The 15122-nt window shown below is 46.1% G+C and overlaps 1 protein-coding gene across 7 annotated transcripts in view; it reads left to right on the top strand.

Annotated features, from left to right (window-relative positions):
• ELP1 (elongator complex protein 1) overlaps positions 1–15122 on the top strand; it is a 149121-nt gene that overhangs the window by 74857 nt on the left and 59142 nt on the right. For all 7 annotated transcript variants that reach the window (XR_004000872.1, XM_030566039.1, XM_030566038.1 and 4 more), the window contains 4 exons: positions 6683–6756; positions 7950–8028; positions 11176–11255; positions 14827–14964. Coding sequence is in view for 6 of the 7 variants with exons in the window: in XM_030566039.1 (XP_030421899.1) it covers positions 6683–6756; positions 7950–8028; positions 11176–11255; positions 14827–14964 (371 nt within the window). In the remaining variant the exon portion in view is untranslated. The remainder of the gene's footprint in view (positions 1–6682; positions 6757–7949; positions 8029–11175; positions 11256–14826; positions 14965–15122) is intronic.

Genomic DNA, 15122 nt, shown 5'->3' with positions numbered 1-15122 from the left:
ACCTAGTATGTTGCGATTCTGCTAAGGCCAAGCATACTCTGGTTCACAGCCTTTGGCCCATACTATTAGTTGCACTTACGGCTCCAGCAAGGCCTACACTTATCGTTGATATCATCTAATTTGTCCGATGACCACTGGGCTTCCAGGTATGCACTGGTTCCATCAGACTTGACTGCTGGAACTTCACTGACACTGGAGCATATGGAGACTTACACAACACTGGAGAATATAGTCCTACCTCATCCTCAGTCTCCCTGCTTCTCCAGCCTAGCCCTCTTCAAGGATATTACTACACTAGAGAAGGATGCTACTATGGTGTTTCAGGAGCCATCCCACTTACAGCCCTTCGGCAGGAGTGCTGCAGTACAGATGACCTCGCTACTACTGGAGAAGCAATTTTCAGACTCAGCTGAGTTGGAGGTGCTAGCCGCTCCAATACCTCCAGGGAGACAGTTGAGTTCTGACAGACATTCAAGGAGTCGCGCTCAGTATCCCTCCGGATACGGCTTCCTCAGGAACTGCTGGTACTGATTTCTTTGGGTACCCTACAGCTGACTGACCCCTCCTTCTGGCTTCGTTGGGGTCCATAGGCAGGCGTCCAGGTCCTTCTTAGGGATCCATCAGTATATGTGGAGGAAGACATTGATCAGGACCTGCAGGTCCTCTCCATCTCTGCTGGATGACCATAGGAAGTACCAGGAACTACTGCAAAGAGTTGCTGATGACATCCAGATCCCACTGGAGGAGGTCCAGGACCCTCAACACTGGCTCCCGGATCTCCTGCAACCAGAGGGACCAACTAAGGTGGCCCGCCCAGTTAATGAGGCTGTCCTGGAACCATCCAGAGCTATACGGCATCTTGTGCCCCCACACCAAAAAGAGCTGACAGAAGATATTTCATCCCCACCAAAGAAGCTGAATTTGTTCTGCCACCCCAGCCCCAACTCACCGGTGGTACAGGAAGCTAAGGAAAGGGCCAGGTTGCACTATCAAAGGGACATACTGACTGACAAGGGTTCAAAGAGATTGGACCTCCTGTGGAGAAAGGTCATCCTCTCTGCAGGCCTGCAATTTTGTATTGCTAACTACTAAGCTCTGTTAGCGAAATATGATTTTAATAACTGTTCATAGAATATCAGGGTTGAAAGGGACCTCAGGAGGTCATCTAGTCCAACCCCCTGCTCAAAGCAGGACTAATTCCCAAATAAATCATCCCAGCTAGGGGTTTGTCAAGCCTGACCATAAAAACCTCTAAGGAAAGGGATTCCACCACCTCCCTCGGTAACCCATTCCAGTGCTTCACCCCCTCCTAATGAAAAAGTTTTTCCTAATATCCAACCTAAACCTCCCCCACTGCAACTTAAGACCATTATTCCTTGTTCTGTCATCTGCTACAACTGAGAACAGCCTAGATCCATCCTCTTTGGAACCCCCTTTCAGGTAGCTGAAAGCAGCTATCAACTCCCTCCTCATTCTTCTCTTCTGCAGACTAAACAATCCCAGTTCCCTCAGTCTCTTCTCATAAGTCATGTGCTCCAGGCCCCTAATCATTTTTGTTGCCCTCCACTGGACTCTTTCCAATTTTTCCACATCCTTCTTGTAGTGTGGGGCCCAAAACTGGACACAGTGCTACAGATGAGGCCTCACCAATGCCGAAGAGAGGGGAGTGATCAGATCCCTCAATCTGCTGGCAATGCCCCTACTTATACAGCCCAAAATGCCATTAGCCTTCTTGGCAACAAGGGCACACTGCTGACTCATATCCAGCTTCTCGTCCACTGTAACCCCTAGGTCCTTTTCTGCAGAACTGCTGCCTAGCCATTCAGTCCCTAGTCTGTAGCAGCGCATGGGATTCTTCCATCCTAAGTGCAGGACTTGGGACTTAGTGCAAGCCTGCAGACTTTATGGGCAGGCTTCCCATGGAGGACAGAGCCCAATTTAAGACCTTCAAAGAGGAGGGCAAGCTAGTGGCAAGAAACGATCTCCAGGCACAGCTTGCAGGACCTCATGAGAAGGGATTCTTGGCTACAATTGTCAGGATTTCCTAGGGAGGTCCAGAACACCTCCAGGGTCTCTGCTCTGAAGAGTCGAATCGTTTTAATGAAAGAACAGATGAGTTCATGTATTCAGTAAAGGACTCGACATTGACTGGGGATTTAGACTCCAGACCCCAAGAGGAAACACCAGAGACCGTCCTGTAGACCAAGGTTATCTTATTACCAGCACTCAGCTGAGCCTCCACAAAAATGGCAGGTCATTCAGAGACCTCGCTTCTCGGCTTCCTCTTCTGCCATGACTTCTGCCCATTCCCAGGCACTTGCTAAGGGCCACTTTCAACATACTGGTCAAGACCAACCTGCCACCACTGATGCCACCCACCTCTTCTCCCATCGTTTTTGGGGGCCGTCTCATGCTGTTCACTCACAGATGGAGGATGATCACAACAGGCAAGTTGGGTCTTGGAGATTATTCATCAGGGATACTCCATAGTGTTCCCCTCCTTCCTTCCTCTCACGCCCCCTTTCCAGTCCCCTTTAAGGGACCACTCTCATGATTCTTCAACAGGCAGCAGAATCCCTCCTACACAGAACATGTCCCACCTCAGTATTATGAGAAGGGGTTCTACTCTCCATATTTCCTAATTCCCAGAAGAGATGGAGGATGGAGACCCATCCTGGACTTTCGGCAACTCAACATCTTTATTCAAAAGTCAAAATTCCACATGATTACATTGGCATCAGTAATTCTCTGCCTTCAGAAGGAGATGTGATTTGCAGTTCTTGACATGAAGGATGGATGCTTCCGCATAGACATTTACTCCTCATACAGGAGATTCCTGTGTTTTATGGCCAGGAACATTTCCAGTTTCAGATCCCCCCCTTTTGGACTAGTGACAGCACCCAGAGTATTCACGAAAGTCCTCTCTGTGGTGGCAGCCCAGATGAGACACCAGGGCTACACAGTTTCCCCATATCTAGACAACTGGCTCCTGGTAGGCCGCTCCCACTAGGAGGTCAGGTTGACAACAGAGTTTCTCATACAGCTCCTTCCTGCCCGAGGTGTTTGCATAAATAGAGAGAAGTCTGTTTTGTCACCCATAAGGATGATAAACTTTATTGGAGTGATATTGGACTCTCTTTCTGCAAGAGCATTGCTCCCTGCAGACAGATTTCAGATAACGAACATCCTGGTTGCATGCATTACCCACAGAGCAAGAACTACAGTGCAAAGGTGCCTTACACTGTTAAGCCATAGGGCACCTACACGATGCTGTTTGCCAGGCTTCATTTGCGATGTTTGCAGACCTGGGTCTGCTCAATCTACCTACCGGAAAAGGACCACATCAACTGCATGGTGACCATTCCCACCAGATTGATTGGCACCCTTGCCCGGTGGTTGAACCTGGAAAAGGTAAGGGTGGGCTTTCGCTTCAGTACTCCCACCCCTAGTGCCATTGTTGTGATGGACCCCTCTCTCCTGGGGTAGCGTGCTCACCTGAACAACCACACTGCGCAAGGTCTCTGAACCCCACAAGAGGCCAGACTACACATCAACATACTAGAACTGAGAGCAGTCCATCTCACATGCAGTCCAATCATATGCTCACTCCATGTCCAGGTGATGTCTGACAATATCACCACTGTGGCTTACATAAACCAGCAGGGCAGAGCGAGAGCTTGTCCCCTCTGCCTGGGAGCAGTCAGACTCTGGAATGGGTGTGTCAGGAACCACATCACCGTCCAGGCTGCTTACCTCTCAGGAACCTATAACTCCCTAGCAGACAAACTAAACATACGCTTTTCGGCAGACCATGAATAGGAGATCCACAATTTCGTCCTAAGTGAGATAGCCATACAATGGAGTGCATCTCAATGGGACCTCTTTGTGTCCCAAATGAATGGAAAATTTCCACTGTATTGCTCCAGGGTAGTAGTGGTTCGTGGTTCCCAGGGTGACGCCCTCCTGCTGTCATGGAAAAATTACCTCAGACAGGGGTTTTTTTGCCTGTTCCTCGGCTTCCACAGATGATATGGAAAATATGTCAGTGTATGGGGCCAGTGTCATTCTTCTAGCACCTTACTGGCTCAGGCAGTTCTGGTTCCTGGAATTTCTGCCAATATCTGCCTGCCCCCCAATCAAGATCAGCCCCTTCCTGAACCTCCTGACCCCGGACAAAGGAAGAATCAAGCACCCTAATCCATGGTCACTCCATCTCATGGCCTGGTGTTGGGATGGATGTCAGAAATAGAACATTCCTGCTTGGCTCCTGTTCAGGCTATCATTACCCAAAATAGGAAGGATGTGACTAGAACTTGCTATGTGGCCAAATGGAGGCATGTCTCGGCCTGGGCACAGCTCAGTCAACATTCTCCAGCTGCTGCAAATATTCCCATCATTTTAGGTTATCGCCTGTCCTTGAAGACCTCAGGTCTTGCCATTAGTTCATTGCTAGCCTACCTTGTAGCAGTTAGTGTCTGCCTTCCCTCTGATGGACAGACGTTCTGTCTTCACGAATCCAGCTACAGTACAATTTATGAAAGGCCTAGTCAGGTCCTTTCCACCGGTAATCAAACCTGCACCTCAATGGGACCTTAATTCCATTTTGTCAACACTTACCAAACCAACCTTTGAGCCCTTGGTAACGTGTTCCATGACCCTCCTGTCCATGAAGGTTGCATTTTTAGTGGCTATCGCTTCGGCCAGAAGGGTCAGCGAGTTCAGAGCCATCACAGCAGCCCTCTGTATACAGTTTTTCCACAAGGAAAAGATTTCCCTTCATCTACATCCCATGTTTCTACCCAAGATTGTTTCTGAATTCCACGTCAAAGTATTCATTTACTTGCATTTTTTCCAAAATCCCACACTTCTGCTGAAGACAGGAGACTTCACTCTTGATGTCTGGCATGTCCTGATACTCCATCTGCAGCAAACCAAACCAATGAGAAAGTCACCAAGTCTTTTTATCCCCATGGCAGAGAGATTGCATGAGTAAGCCATATTCTCCCAAAGGATTTCTAAGTGAGTTTGGGGATTCATCCTAGAGTGCTACAGGTTAGCACACATCCCTCCCCCTGGAGGGTGTCACAGTTCACTCCACGAGAGCCCATGCCACTTTCACAGCATCTCCATATGACATCCTGTTACAAGACCTTTTCAGGGCAACCACCTGGAGATCTATCCACATGTTCGCTACATGTTACGCTTTACTTCATGCCTCAGCTGCAAATGCAGCTGTGGAATCAGCAGTATTGCAAGCATCTTTGCTGATGGCTTCTTTGCATCACCTGCAGTCAGAGCACTGCTTGCTAATCGCCCATGTGTGGAATACACATATGGACCAGCACTCGAAGTAGTAGTGGTTACTTCCAGTAACTGAAAGTTGTTTGAGGTGTGTGGTCCCTATCTGTATTCCACTACCTGTCCTCTGTCTCTTCTGCTCTGGATCCTGTTGTATTTATGGTAAGAGGAGGAACTGAAGAGGTGTCGTCCTGCACCCTCTGGCTCTCTGTCAGGTGCACGAGGAGCTCTACTGCACACGTGTGGGCCAACGGACACTGCTTGAAAGAATTTCCAGACTCAGACTCATGGCATGTATGCATACCCACATGTGGAATACAGACAGGATACTGGGTTAGAGGGACCGTTGGTCTGACCCAGTATGGCTGTTCTTATGATGCTTTGTCCCAAAGGCTTCTGTTAATGTCCAGTAAGAGGAACACTAAAGACCAGACTATCAGCAATGGGAATGAGCTGCAGCAACCCAGGGCCCAAGAAAGTTGCTCCCCGAAGCGGTTCCTGGCTTGATTAGAATGTGTCGCGTTTCCCCCTTAAATCTCATCTCAGTTTTATGGAAAAGCCATGCAGCTGTGGACCGTGCCTCAGACATATGATAAAGCCTTCTGTAAAGTCGAGGGAACTTGCTTGCTCAAATGCCTGTGTAGCTTGCCCCTTCCTGGGGCTTGATTTCATTGCCAGTAGGAGAACAAAGGTAGCCCAGTCCTTCTCCCTAGGCTGGGCTGCTGGAGGATTCCTGTCTCAAACCCTGCTCAGCCCACGCCCTAGATATTCTCATTACAGGCTCACTCGTAGCTCCTGTCTGTCTGAGCAGAGTAAGGAACTGCCTGATTCAGAGAGTTGGCAGAGCCTGCTCCAGCCTTTGCCAAGAGTAGTGTGGAGTGTTCCAGGAAAACACTGTGTGCCTGTTGCAGTCCTGTTGTTAGTGTAGATAGCACTTTACGTTGTAAACATCGAACCCTTCAGAGGCTGGACTCCCTCCTGGCCATTGATACTGTCTGCTTCTTGCATTTCTCTGCTTGCACTGAGTCTTCTCTTGGAATTCAGCCTCCTTTTGGGGTTGCTTTTCTTCTGGGGGTCTCTTGCACTAGCACAGCACTGTGATGTTTGACTCCATCACATTCCTTCTCCCTCTGCAGCCATTGTGGGGAGGGGGATGTCTTACGGAACTGTAAAGACATTGAAACCATCTCTTGCATTGAGTAAAACTGTTTCTTCAAAGTGACGGTCCTGCCTCCCCTTCACAGCAGTCAAAGTGAAGCCCCCGTTTCCTCAGTGGGGGTGACGGGAAGTTGGGGGTTGCTGGCCTGGCCATGGCTGACCAGGATTTGAGGTGCAGAGCTCTTAGCATACTTAGAAGAAATTATTGTTGGGATTAATTTTTTAGATGCCAAGAGGGAACTTGGAGACTGTTCACCACCGAGCCCTCGTTCTGGCCCAGATTCGGAAGTGGCTGAACAGGTGAGTGTCACTAATCTGCATCAGCCTGCGTCCCCCAGGCTCTTATGGGGTGAGCAGCTGGAGAAGGGTCGCACTGTCCTGGTGCGATATTGACTGGGGCCTGCAGAATGAGGGCATTAAGCTAGAGTGAAAGGGGGACTGCTTCGGGAGAGTTCACGAAGAGTTCTGACTTAGGAAGTGGAAACAAACCAATCTTGGCAGCTGGGCCCTCCAAGTAACTGCCACCTGCAGGCAGAGGCATCTCAACATTTCTCTTATGTATGTACAGCTTGTGCTACGTGCCTTAGTCCCTGCTGCAAGGAGCTTGGTAAACCAAAGGACAGACAAGTAGGTGGAGGTTAGGGGACAGGAACAACCATAGGCAAATTACATGTAGGTCATCTGGATTCACTGAGCAGCACTGCAGAACAAGCTGGGAGAAATGCCATCTCTTCCCCCCCCCCACCCCCCCCATAATTATAACTCCTTCTCGAAGACAAGACTATCGCATGGGCTAAAACCTTGCAAAATGTCACTGTTCTAATGGAATAGAAAAGCGCCTGAGACTAGAGCTGAATTGATAGTTGTTTTTTCAGCCATTGAACCAAAAAATCGAGGTGGGGGGGATGATTTTGGGTTAAACCTGGAACTGAAATTTTTCACTTTTTCCTTTCCAAAATGAAATGATTTAATTTTTTTATTATGCTTCTGGGTGTGTTTTACTTCTTTAAATTTTTTAACAACTCCTGGCCAAATTTCAATGTGAAATATAGTTTTGAGAAGTTTCACTTCAAGAATGTCAATTAACTGTTTGGACTTTTTCTAATTTTTTTCATTTAGGTGTCTGAAACTGCTGGATTTGTGAAAATATTTTTTTCATCTGAAAAATGAATTTTGGGGCAAATAAACTATTCACAGAAAAAAAATCTGCCCAGCTCTATCCGCGACCAATACACTGTTATCTTTAAACCCAAATGTAACTCTCTATCTGGTTAAATGCTACCCCAGTGTCATGTCCGGCTGGGCCAGAACAGGAACTGGGCATGGGCACGGGCACGGGCACAGCCAGCTTTCTTTGCAGAGGGAAGGCAGTGAAAATTAAGCCATAGAGGTTTATTTATAGTCTGGCAGCTGTTCCCCTCTCTCCCTGTGTGTATTAGATTGTAGTGCACATGCCTCTCTAAAAAACTGCTGTATTTGACCCATTCCAACAGGCTTATGTTTAAAGAAGCATTTGAATGTATGAGGAAGCTGAGAATCAACCTCAACCTTCTTTATGATCACAATCCCAAGGCAAGTTTGAGTCGTGTTTGTTTCCCCCCCTTGCATGTTTTTCTGCCTCCCAGGGAGTGTGGGATTTGCCAGAGGATGTTGTGAAGGCCAAGACTGTAATAAGGTTCAAAAAAGAACTAGATAAGTTCGTGGAGGATAGGTCCATCAATGGCTACGATAGGTCTATCAAAAGCAGTGGATGTGTTATTCCTTGACTTCAGCAAACCTTTTGATACGGTCTCCCACAGTATTCTTGCCAGCAAGTTAAAGTAGTATGGTTTGGATGAATGGACTATAAGGTGGTGTGACAGACCCAGGCCAGTATGGTACAGGAGTCTGGTAGAGGGCAAATATACTAGTCACTGGCTGAATAGTTTTCTGTTCCCTGAGTGACTAGAGCAGGGGCTGCACTAGAATAATCAGGAACCTGCTAGAACCAATTAAGACAGACAGGCTGATTAGAAGACCTACAGCCAATCAAGACAGGCTAATCACGGCACCTGGGTTTAAAAAGGAGCTCACTCCAGTCAGGGATAGGGGAGCTAGAGGAGAGGAAGTGCGTGTGAGGAGCTGGGAGCAAGACCCACAAGGAGCTGAGAGTGAGAGGCTGTGCTGCTGGAGGACTAAGGAGTACAAGCGTTATCAGACACCAGGAGGAAGGTCCTGTGGTGAGGATAAAGAAGGTATTTGGAGGAGACTATAAGGAAGTAGCCCAAGGAGTTGTAGCTGTCATGCAGCTGTTACAAGAGGCACTATAGACAGCTGTAATCCACAGGGCCCTGGGCTGGAACCCGGAGTAGAGGGCAGGCCCGGGTTCCCCCCAAACCTCCCAACTCCTGATCAGACACAGGAGAAGTTGATCCAGACTGTGGGGAAGATCACTGAGGTGAGCAAATCTGCCAATAAGCCCAGGACCCACCAAGGTAGAGGAGGAACTTTGTCACAGTGGATAGAAAGCTGGCCAGATCGTCGGGCTCAACGGGTAGTGATCAATGGCTCCATGTCTAGCTGGTAGCCAGTATCAAGCGGAGTGTCCCAAGGGTCAGCCCTGGGGCCAGTTTTGTTCAATATCTTCATTAATGATCTGGAGGATGGCATGGACTGCACTCTCAGCAAGTTTGCAGAAGACGCTAAACTGGGAGGAGTGGTAGATATGCTGGAGGGTAGAGAGAGGATACAGAGGGACCTAGACAGGTTAGAGGATTGGGCTAAAAGATACCTAATGAGGTTCAGCAAGGACATGTGCAGAGTCCTGCACTTAGGACGAAAGAATCCCATACACTGCTACACACTAGGGACCTAATGGCTAGACAGCAGTTCTGCAGAAAATGACCTGTGGGTTACAGCGGACAAGAAGCTGGATATGAGTCAACAGTGTGCCCTTTGCCAAGAAGGCTAATGGCATTTTGGGCTGTATAAGTAGGGGCATTGCCAGCAAAGCAAGGGACGAGATCATTCCCCTCTATTCAGCATTGGTGAGGCCTCATCTGGAGTACTGTGTCCAGTTTTGGGCCCCACACTACAAGAAGGATGTGGAAAAATTGGAAAGAGTCCAGCGGAGGGCAACAAAAATAATTAAGGGGCTGGAGCACATAGAATCATAGATTATTAGAGTTGGAAGAGACCTCAGTAGATCATCTAGTCCAACCCCCTGCTCAAAGCGAGACCAATCCCCAAATCCCTAAATGGTCCCCTCAAGGACTGAACTCACAACCCTGGGTTTAGCAGGCCAATTCTCAAACCACTGTGCTATTCCTCCCCCTCATGACTTATGAAGAGAGGCTGAGGGAATTGGGATTATTTAGTCTGCAAAAGAGAAGAATGGGGGTGGATTTCATAGAATCATAGAATATCAGGGTTGGAAGGGACTGATAGCTGCTTTCAACTACCTGAAAGGGAGTTCCAAAGAGGATGGATCTAGGCTGTTCTCAGTGGTATCAGATGACAGAAGAAGGAGTAATGGTCTCAAGTTGCAGTGGGGGAGGTTTAGGTTGGATATTAGGAAAAACTTTTTCACTAGGAGGGGATGAAGCACTGGAATGGGTTACCTAGGGAGGTGGTGGAATCTCCTTCCTTAGAGGTTTTCAAGGTCAGGCTTGACAAAGCCCTGTCTGGGATTATTTAGTTGGGAATTGGTCCTGCTTTGAGCAGGGGTTTGGACTAGAGGTCCTGAGGTCCCTTCCAACCCTGATATTCTATGATTAGCCAGGATGGGCAGGGATGGTGTCCCTAGCCTGTCTGCCAGAAGCTGGGAATGGGCGACAGGGGATGGATCACTTGATGATTCCTTGTTCTGTTCATTCCCTCTGGGGCACCTGACATTGGCCACTGCTGGAACATAAGAACGGCCGTACCGGGTCAGACCAAAGGTCCATCTAGCCCAGTATCTGTCTACCGACAGTGGCCAATGCCAGGTGCCCCAGAGGGAGTGAACTTCACAGGCAATGATCAAATGATCTCTCTCCTGCCATCCATCTCCATCCTCTGACAAACAGAAGCTAAAGACACCATTCTTTACCCATTCTGGCTAATAGCATTTATGGACTTAGCCACCATGAATTTATCCAGTTCCCTTTTAAACATTGTTATATTCCTAGGCTTCACAACCTCCTCAGGTAAGAAGTTCCACAAGTTGACTGCGCTGCGTGCAGAAGAACTTCCTTTTATTTGTTTTAAACCTGCTGCCTATTAATTTCATTTGGTGACCCCTAGTTCTTGTATTGTGGGAAGACAGGATACTGGGCTAGACGGACCATTGGTCTGACACAGCATGGCCATTCTTATGTAATCAGTGTTTATAAAGCTCTGTCAACACCATATCAGAATCCCACTGGCCAATTAGGGGAGGAAGCTTTTCCTGGCAACGGAGGAGGCCGAAGGCAGCAATGCTGGTGGAACCTGTGCTGCTTGTATCTACTAAGGCCTTAATTCTGCAAGTGGATCCATGTGGATGGATTCTCAGCAGAGGGGCACAGATCGGAGTGAAGAATACTGTTTGCATGCAAAGAACTATAGCGTGTGCAAATGGCAAGAGTAGGGTAACTCGGCTTTAAAGTTGGATACGCCCATGTGCAAATTGAAATGACCCTTTGAAGTCGCTCTGTGTGTTTTGTGTTAATGTGCCTGTAAGTAACAGCATCAGCACTGAAAGGGTTTTGTTCACTTCAGGTTTTTCTGGAAAATGTGGAAACCTTCATAAAACAAATAGATTCTGTGAACTACATCAACTTATTTTTCACTGAGTTGAAGTAAGTATTGGTCTTCTGATAAAAGAACATCTGGTAAATAAAGCCGCAGTATCATTGTTCTGGAAGCAGGAGAATGGGGGCTGGGTCTCAAAGAACCAGAGGATTCAGTCTGACCAAGTGGATTGTGACTGCTTCCAACTGCCAGTCTAGCTGGCTGTAGACCTGGTCCATCTAGGCAGAGGGATTCAGCAAGATGGACTCACTTGTGGCTATTGGTTTGATTTGGCCATTTGAGGACTTACATTTTGTCTGTAGCAGTTTGTAGTAGGGCTGTTGATTAATAAGATTTAACTCAAGCCATTAACTCAAAAAAATTAACCATGATTCATTGCCGTTTTAATCGCACTGTTAAATAATAGAATACTAATTGAAATTTATTAAATATTTTGGATGTTTTTCTACATTTTCATACACGTATTCTGTGTTGTAATTGAAATCAAAGTGTATATTATTTTTGATTACAGATATTTGCACTGTAAAAATGATAAAATAGAATTTTTCAATTCACCGCATACAATTGCTATAGTGCAATCTCTTTATCATGAAAGTGCAACTTACAAAAATTTGTAGGTTTTTTTGATTACATAATTGCACTCAAAACTAAAACAATGTAAAACTTCAGAGCCTACAGTTCCACTCAGTCCTACTTCTTCTTCGGCCAATTGCTAAGACAAACAAGTTTGTTTACATTTACAGGAGATAATGCTGCCCTCTTCTTATTTACAGTGTCACCAGATACTGTGAACAGGTATTTACATGGCACGTTAATAGCTGGCATTGCAAGGCATTTACATGCCAAATATGCTAAATATTCATATGCCCCTTCATGCGTTGGCCACCATTCCAGAAGACACGTTTTCATGTTGATGACACTTGTTAAGAAAAGAAGTGTGTTAATTAAATTTGTGACTGAACTCTTTGGGGAGAATTGTATGTCTCCTGCTCTGTTTTACCCACATTCTGCCATATATTTCATGTTATAGCAGTCTCAGATGATGACCCAGCACATGTTCATTTTAAGAACAATTTCACTGCAGGTTTGACAAAATGCAAAGAAGATACCAGTATGAGATTTGTAAAGATAGCTATAGCACTGGACGCAAGGATTAAGAATCTGAAGTGCCTTCCAAAATCTGAGAGGGATGAGATGTGGAGCATGCTTTCAGAAGTCTTAAAAGAGCAATACTCCGATGCAGAAACTACAGAATCCAAACCACCAAAAAAGAAAATCAACCTTCTGCTAGTGGCATTTGACTCAGATAATGAAAATGAATATGTGTCGGTCCGCTCTGCTTTGGCTTGTTGTCGAGCAGAACCCATCATCAGCATGGACACATGCCCCCTGGAATGGTGGTTGAGGCATGAAGGGACATATTAATCTTTAGCGCATCTGGCACATAAATATCTTGCGACGCCAGCTACAACAGTGCCATGACAACGCCTGCTCTCACTTTCAGGTTACATGGTAAACAAGAAGTGGGCAGCATTATCTCCTGCAAATGTAAACAAACTTGTTTGTACATAATTCTACATTTGTAAGTTCAACTTTTATGATAAACAGATTGCAGTATAGTACTTGTATGAGGTGAATTGGATCACTATTTCTTTTGGGGTTTTTTTTACGGTGCAAATACTTGTAATCACAAATAAATATAAAGTGAGCACTGTATGCTTTATATTCTGTGTTGTCATTGAAATCAATATATTTGAATACGTAGAAAACATCCAAATATTTAAATAAATGGTATTCGATTATTATTTAACAATGTGATTAATTGCACTGTTTTTCATCACTTGGCAGCCCTAGTTTATATTTTTTCTGGTTTGCCGTGTGAATGTGAATGTTTGAGAAAATCTAACCAGTTGCTTCAGTAGTTGACAGCCTCTGATTTCGGGGTCTCCTGTCGGGAACTGCAGAGGGGAATAAGGAAACCCTTTTTTCTAAGGTTTTAGATTATTGTTCAGGCTCCTGACCAAGTGATTTTTCAAAAGGCTGAGTATGATTTGCTCCCTTTAAAGTCACTAGGAGCTGCTGGTTTGCTCCCCACTTCTGAGAATCAGGCCACTTCTTTAGATGCCTAAACAGAGTGTGGAGTCTCATTTTGAAAATCTCAGCCTTAAATCTTTGTTTGGGAACCTAAACAAACGGCTTAATTTTCAAAAGTGCCAATCATCTTCATGTCAGACAGAAATGTCTGAGCCCGCCTCCTGCCTGAGGCGTTCAGTTGTCTGAGAAAGAAAAAGTCACCTTGAAATGGAGTCTGCCGATTGCCCTGTATCAAGTTTTATGTTACCCTGGGGACAGGATAAGAGAACAAACCATGCATGATGGATATTAATCCACTTCATGAGTCCTTTCCAGTTGTGCCAGATAATGACAGGATAAGGAACTACATAGAAGAGAGAGTACTAGTAATCTTAAAGTGTATTGTACAGTACTCCTCATTTAACGTTGTCCCGCTTAACGTTTCATTGTTACATTGCTGATCTTTTGGGGAACAAGCTCGTTTAAAGTTGTGCAATGCTCCATTATAACGTCGTTTGGCAGCTGCCTGCTTTGTCCACTGCTTGCAGGATTCTCTGGAAGAGCACCCCTCCTTGGGGGGAGGCTCCCCTCAATTCTCCGTAAGGTATATGGCTCGGCTGGGCAGCTGCCCAGCAGCAGTTCAGCTGTCCCTCCCTCCCTGCCCTCTGCCTTGGAGCTGTTCCAGGAGCTTCCTGCTTGGTGGGGGAGAGGGGTGCTAATATCAGGATGTCCCCCTGCTCCCGCTCCCCGACTCTGTACCCCTTCTCCACAAAGCAGAGGAGGGGGACAGGGCTCAGGGACAGAAAGTAGGGAGCTTGCTGGAAGCTGTTGCTTCCTGTCTGAACTGGCTGATCTGCTTAAAAGGGCAGCGTACTTGAAGTGGGGTCAGTATACTTAAAGGGGCAATGCACGTTACTCTCTCTCAGTCATGTGCGCACCCGCCCAGTACTTTGGAAAGTCTGCAGCTGTGCATGTGCTCTCAGGAGGAGGGAGTGGTGCATTCCAGCTGGATAGTGTGGGCTCAACATCATGTTCAGTTTTTTCAGGGAAGTGTTTGCAGCTACTACCCTGCATCTATTGTGTTTCCTCCCTCCTGCTTCAGTCCATGCTGCTTGTAGAGTGTGAGGCTACATTAACAACAGCGTATTAACCCTTGAGGGCTCAGCCAAGTGCTAGTTCATCATTTACCAGCAAGGCATTTCCTGGGAAATATCCTACCCTCTTACTCGACCACCTCAACCAAGCTTCACAGTCATTCATTGCCGTGTACAATATTAAACTGTTTATTTAAAATTGTTTAAAGCTTATACTGTATATGTATATAATATCTTTTGTCTGGTGAAAAACTTTTCACCGAAACTTAACCCCCCCCATTTACATTAATTCTTGGATTTGCTTAACATCGTTTCTCATAAAGTCGCATTTTTCAGGAACATTCCTACAATGTTAAGTGAGGAGTTACTGTATATGTTTTCTGGCATGAGTATTTGTGCTGGGCTGTGACTTGGGGCCCAGCTGGTATTTATAGTGCATATTTCTTCTTAGAGAAGAAGACTTCACAAAGACTATGTACCCATCTCCAGTTAGCAGCAATGTCCAGCTACAACAGTGTCCTGATCAGAAAAAAGTAGACCTTATCTGTGATGCAATGAGAGCTGCCATGGAAAACATCAATCCTCAAAAGTAAGTGAAATGCCATCTGCAGTTTAGAACAGAACAGTAATAGAAAGTCATTTTTTAGAGCTGGCTAAAAAGTAAGAAAAAATTTAATTTCAGAGGGTTTGAAGTGAAGCCCTATTTTTCTTTTTTCTTTTTTTAAATCTGAAAATGTAACTCTCTTT

The sequence above is a fragment of the Gopherus evgoodei genome, chromosome 6 (genome assembly GCF_007399415.2).
Source record: "Gopherus evgoodei ecotype Sinaloan lineage chromosome 6, rGopEvg1_v1.p, whole genome shotgun sequence".
Lineage (NCBI taxonomy): Eukaryota > Metazoa > Chordata > Testudines > Testudinidae > Gopherus > Gopherus evgoodei.
The sequence above is the reverse complement of the archived record's forward strand: the minus strand, read 5'-3'. Positions and strand labels throughout refer to the sequence as shown.